Source organism: Chaetura pelagica, unplaced genomic scaffold (genome assembly GCF_000747805.2).
Source record: "Chaetura pelagica isolate M959 unplaced genomic scaffold, ChaPel_1.0 scaffold775, whole genome shotgun sequence".
NCBI classification, from domain to species: domain Eukaryota; kingdom Metazoa; phylum Chordata; class Aves; order Apodiformes; family Apodidae; genus Chaetura; species Chaetura pelagica.
The window spans coordinates 27,629-32,211 of NW_009953204.1; the positions used below are offsets into that span (position 1 = coordinate 27,629).

Genomic DNA, 4,583 nt, shown 5'->3' on the forward strand with positions numbered 1-4,583 from the left:
GCCGGCCCCGCGGGTGGACCCCGCCAGGCTGCTCCGAGCAGCCCCCCGCTGCCCCCCGTCCTGCAGCGTCACCCAGAGCTCGTCCCGGCAGGTGGGTCCTTGTCCCACCCCCCAGGAGATGCTCCAGGGCCACGTCTGCGGGGCCAGCAGGTGGGAGTTACCTGGAGCCATCGAGCCCCAGCACCACCCGAGCCCCCGCTGCCCTGCCGGGATGTTTCAATCCCAGGCACGTTTTCACCTGGCCAGCTCTGCAGGGAAAAGCAAGAAGAGGTGACCTGGCGAGGCTCCTGAAGGCAGCACTAGGGCCTGGGACACCAGGAAAGGGGGGCCAGCTGCTGAGGGTGCAGCTGGGAATGTCCCTCAAGTCACAAACCTCAGCTACATCCACCTCCTGCTCTCCCAGGTCCCACCACGCTGTCCCAAGGGAAATGCTCTCCTGGGCTCTGTGTGCCCAGAGAGGCACCAAACTGCCTGACTTCACAGGCAGCAACATCTCCTGTCCCTTCCAGCCCCTTTGCTGTAGGAGCTGCCAGGAGGTCCCTTTCCCCTTCCTCTGCTCACGGGCTCATCCCCACACACATCTCTGCCCTCACTCCCAGTCACCCACATCAAAACGGCCTTTACTTCTGCTCCTCCCATCCAGCTGCCCCTGCTCTCCACACCAGAAGTTGCATTTCTCTCTGTCCCCCCTGCCCAGCAGGCTCTGCAGGGCTACAGAAGGGAGAGCATCACTTACCAGGGCTGCATGGGGAGCTGCTGCTCCCCCCCAGTGCTGCCAGGAAGCAACTCACAGGTTTGCAGCAGCTTTCCAGCCACCTCCCCCAGCTTCTCCCACCCCTCAGCCCAGCCTGCAGCAAGAGGAGACATACCCAGCCAAGCTGACATGGGCACTTGGGTGCTGTGGCCTCAGCAGAGGGACAGATGAGTTAAAATGGCCAGGAAAGGTAGGTCAGAAGAATATACAAAAATCTAGCAAAGAATTTTTCCATCTGTGATTGAGCACGAGCCCAACTCCAGGGAAGGAAAACTCCTCATTCCTCAGACATGGGCAAGTGCTCTGCAGCAACAGTAAGTTAGGGCAAGTGCTCCAGACCCTTCTATGAGTCCCTGAGAGAAGAGGAAGGACTACCTGAGCTCCTCTAGGTTCATCAAGATGCTACAGCAGGAAACAAACCAAACAGCAGGGAGCAGAGTCCATCCTCTGGGCCTTAAGACACTTGGGGTCACTCAGGGAAGCAGCTGCTAAAGCCAGGAACACAGAACTGAAAAAGGGCTGGAATGGTTTTTGGTCAGATGGTCAGGTGGTGAGAGGAAAAAAAGCTCTTGATCAGCCAAGTGGAAATTTGCATGTGGAAAATCTGCTTTGCCTGAACCTGTGGTGGTTAATTCTCAAGAAAAAGACACATCCCTGCAACCCAAGGCTAGAAAAATCAAATAAAGTTGGGGATTTGGGCATTTTTTGGGGAAAAAAATATAATAAAAGGAACAGAAGAAAAGAAACAAACTAGTTTCAGAGCATCTCTTGACTTTCCAGCTTCCCAGCAGAAGCTGCACTGGTCCCCAGCTGCCCCTGTGGGCTCTCACCCACTGCAGCACTGTCACCAGGCAGCGTCACCAAGGAGCCAACACAGCCCCACACACCCCTCTGAGTGACCCACAGCACTTGGAAAGAGCCCCCTCCGTGCAATCAGGCGCTGCCAAGTGCTCATTTTGCACCCCCAGAGGTGGGAGAGGCACCTGAGCAGCCCCCAGCACCCCCCTGCCCTTCCTGCAGCCCCCCAACCCATGCTGTGGGCAGCCCCCCGACTCAGCTCTCGTGCCAACACAGCCCTGGCAACCCCTGCTTGCACTCAGGACCCAGCAGAGCATCTAAAGAAGGGCAGACTGAAGGTTATGATATTTTTTTTTGTCTGGTTTTTTTTTTTTTGGTACTTTTTATTGGAACACAGTTTTGTCTGACAGAATGCAAAGTCAAAATCCTCAGTTAGTATCAGTATTTACACCAGTGAGAATGGGAATAAAGGTGGAATCGACGTTTCACTTGGTAAAAAGATTTTTTGTGTTTTTTGTTTTTTTAACAAGAGAGAAGGCCCCCAAAAGTAGGGAATGCTGGGTCAGGATGTCCATGGAGGGGCTGAGAACAACTATCAAAACAGCCTAGTGTGAAAACCTGGGGTTTGAAGGCTCCATAGAAAAGTGTGAAAATAAAACTCCACTCTAAAAGCTGAACGACTGGATGCACTAGTATCATCATCATCATCTTTACGTATGGTGCAGCATGAAATGGAATCACTCCACAACGAGAAGCTGGTCAGTCTGCACTGCCATATAGATATATATGTATGGCATGGATACATATATAAACATATACAGTGTGAATGGTGCCAGGTTGGTCCCTCTTCACAGGTTTCAATCAAAGCAGTGAAGCCCAAGATGTCTGGGACAATGAAACCAAATGATGAAGGGTGAGTATAAAACCACTCTCCAGAATTCACCTTGGGAGGTGACACGAGGGCATTAACAAAGGAGCTGGATGGACACTGCCAGTGTTCAGGCAACCCCTTGGTTCACTTCTGCCTTGGAATGGTGCTCAGCCCATGGATCTCAACACAAACCCACTGCAGGCAGCAGGGCACCTCCCAGGGATGCTCAGGCTTTGAGCTGCTTCCCTCTTCTGACAGATGCCAAACCAGGGCACAGGTACCACAGTTTTCCACCACCAGGTGCTGACCAGTGTCACTGGACACGTCTCTGGTCACGAGCACTGTGCAGTGTTTGCTTCCCACCAGCTCAGTGGGTTGTAACTTAGGGGGTGTTAACACACAGATGGCAAAAGCAGTCAATAAGGTTGCAGAGGTGAGGAACAAATGCCTGTGGTCACACACAGGAGGTGTCCCCTGCCTGCCCACCAGTCCCTGCTTCCCCAGATCCTCTCTCCATCAGAAACAGACATGGTAGCTTTTTGTGCTGCTTTTTATGGGTGGATTCCTTAGAGACAAAACATTCCTAGGGACCATGGGCCAAATTTCCCCCTAGTTCCACCAACAGTGTGGAGCTGGGCTGAAGTTGACAGCAGGCTCTGAAGTGAGGGCCCACCCTGCCCTGCCACCCTGCCCTGCCACCCTGCCCTGCCACCCTGCTCAGGATGGGTCCTGCACATCCCACCCCTCCCTTCGCATTTCCAGGAGTGAAGGACAAAAAAAACCCCAAAACACAACCCAACGAAACAAACAACAAACAGACAAACAACCCAAACAAACAAACAATGCGAAGAACCCCCACACTTAGCAAATGACAAGACTGTACATTTGTTTTCCACAGTCTGACACGATGTGAACACTGGGAACAACTGCACACTCAGAGGAACACACCAACCCAAGGGGCTCAATCCACCTGAGCCCAACTGCAGCCCACCTACCCCACCCCTCTGCCCATCCCCTCAGCACATGGAATAGATGCCACAGGCAGCTCCCTGTCATCTCTCCTCTCAAGGCTCCTGCTCCTTGCCAAGAGTTGTTCTCTCTTTGTTTTGTTTCTTTTTCTTCCTTTTCCTGAATATTTCTTGGTTTTTGCTGTTTGCTTTTGTTTGCTTTTGTTTTCAAATCTGAACTATCGCTACACCTTCCACATCCAAACTATGTTGAAGCTTTTATTATTTCAATACTATGACAAAAAACACGTTTCACACTAAAATAGTCACGCACCCACAGTGCACAAGCTTGCAGATCTAAAGTAGAATTAAAACAAAAAAACCCAACAAAACAAACCAACAAAAAAAAAGAAAACAAAAAACCAAAACCAAACAAAAATAAACCAAAACCCCAACAGAAGGAACATCTCTATACAATGGGCTGGTCTTAGCCTATATTCCTCTGCCCTCCTTCTGCTCAAGCCTCCCCTGAAATCTCCAGTGTTATTCCATGACTCCCAAAGATAAACTGCCCTCCAGGATGGGAACACAAGCCCTGCCTCAGCCCCTTTCCCAGCTGCTCCAGACAGTGCCAGGGCAAGTGAAACCAGTGGGAGCCTTGGCCTCAATTTCCAAGCTCTTGATTTCACAGTTTGGATTCTGCAGGGCGCACGGGGGTGACTCAACACACAGGATGTGATAAAGCAGAGTATGTCGACTGGAAGGGACCTACAACAACCATCTAGTCCAACTGCCAAGGGAGCCAACTCTGCAGGAGAGGCCCCACATGCTGCCAACACCCTTGTGCAAAAGTCTTGGCTTCCCAATCAGCTTTCTAGGCCAAAGGAAATGGTCTTTACTGACACACCAAGGAGCAACGGATGTCATTGAGCATCTGAGATGAGACCAGACCAGCCCTAACTGTACAATCTCCCTTCTGCTTCTCAAAGCTCTGGGAGGTGCCATAAAGGAAAGGGGAGAATGTCCTAAAAAAGCAGAGATGATATTTCTCTTATGCAGTCAGGCCCAGGTCCAGCAAGGGACTTAAAACTCTGAGTAAATTAAAGGAGTGTCACCAGCAAGGCTCTCCCAGTTCAGCCTGTTTTCTGTGGGTTGCTGGATACAGACCCTGATTGGTGACAAGTGTTTTGAATAAACCCCCCACCCACCCACC

The 4,583-nt window shown here is 51.4% G+C and overlaps 1 protein-coding gene across 1 annotated transcript in view; it reads right to left on the minus strand.

Annotated features, from left to right (window-relative positions):
* Window positions 1–171, minus strand: part of TTC12 (tetratricopeptide repeat domain 12) — a 14,541-nt gene extending 14,370 nt beyond the window's left edge. Inside the window, exon 1 of the mRNA XM_009997415.1 lies at window positions 162–171. Within this exon, the coding sequence (XP_009995717.1) occupies window positions 162–171 (10 nt within the window). The remainder of the gene's footprint in view (window positions 1–161) is intronic.
* Window positions 172–4,583: the final 4,412 nt, after the last annotated feature.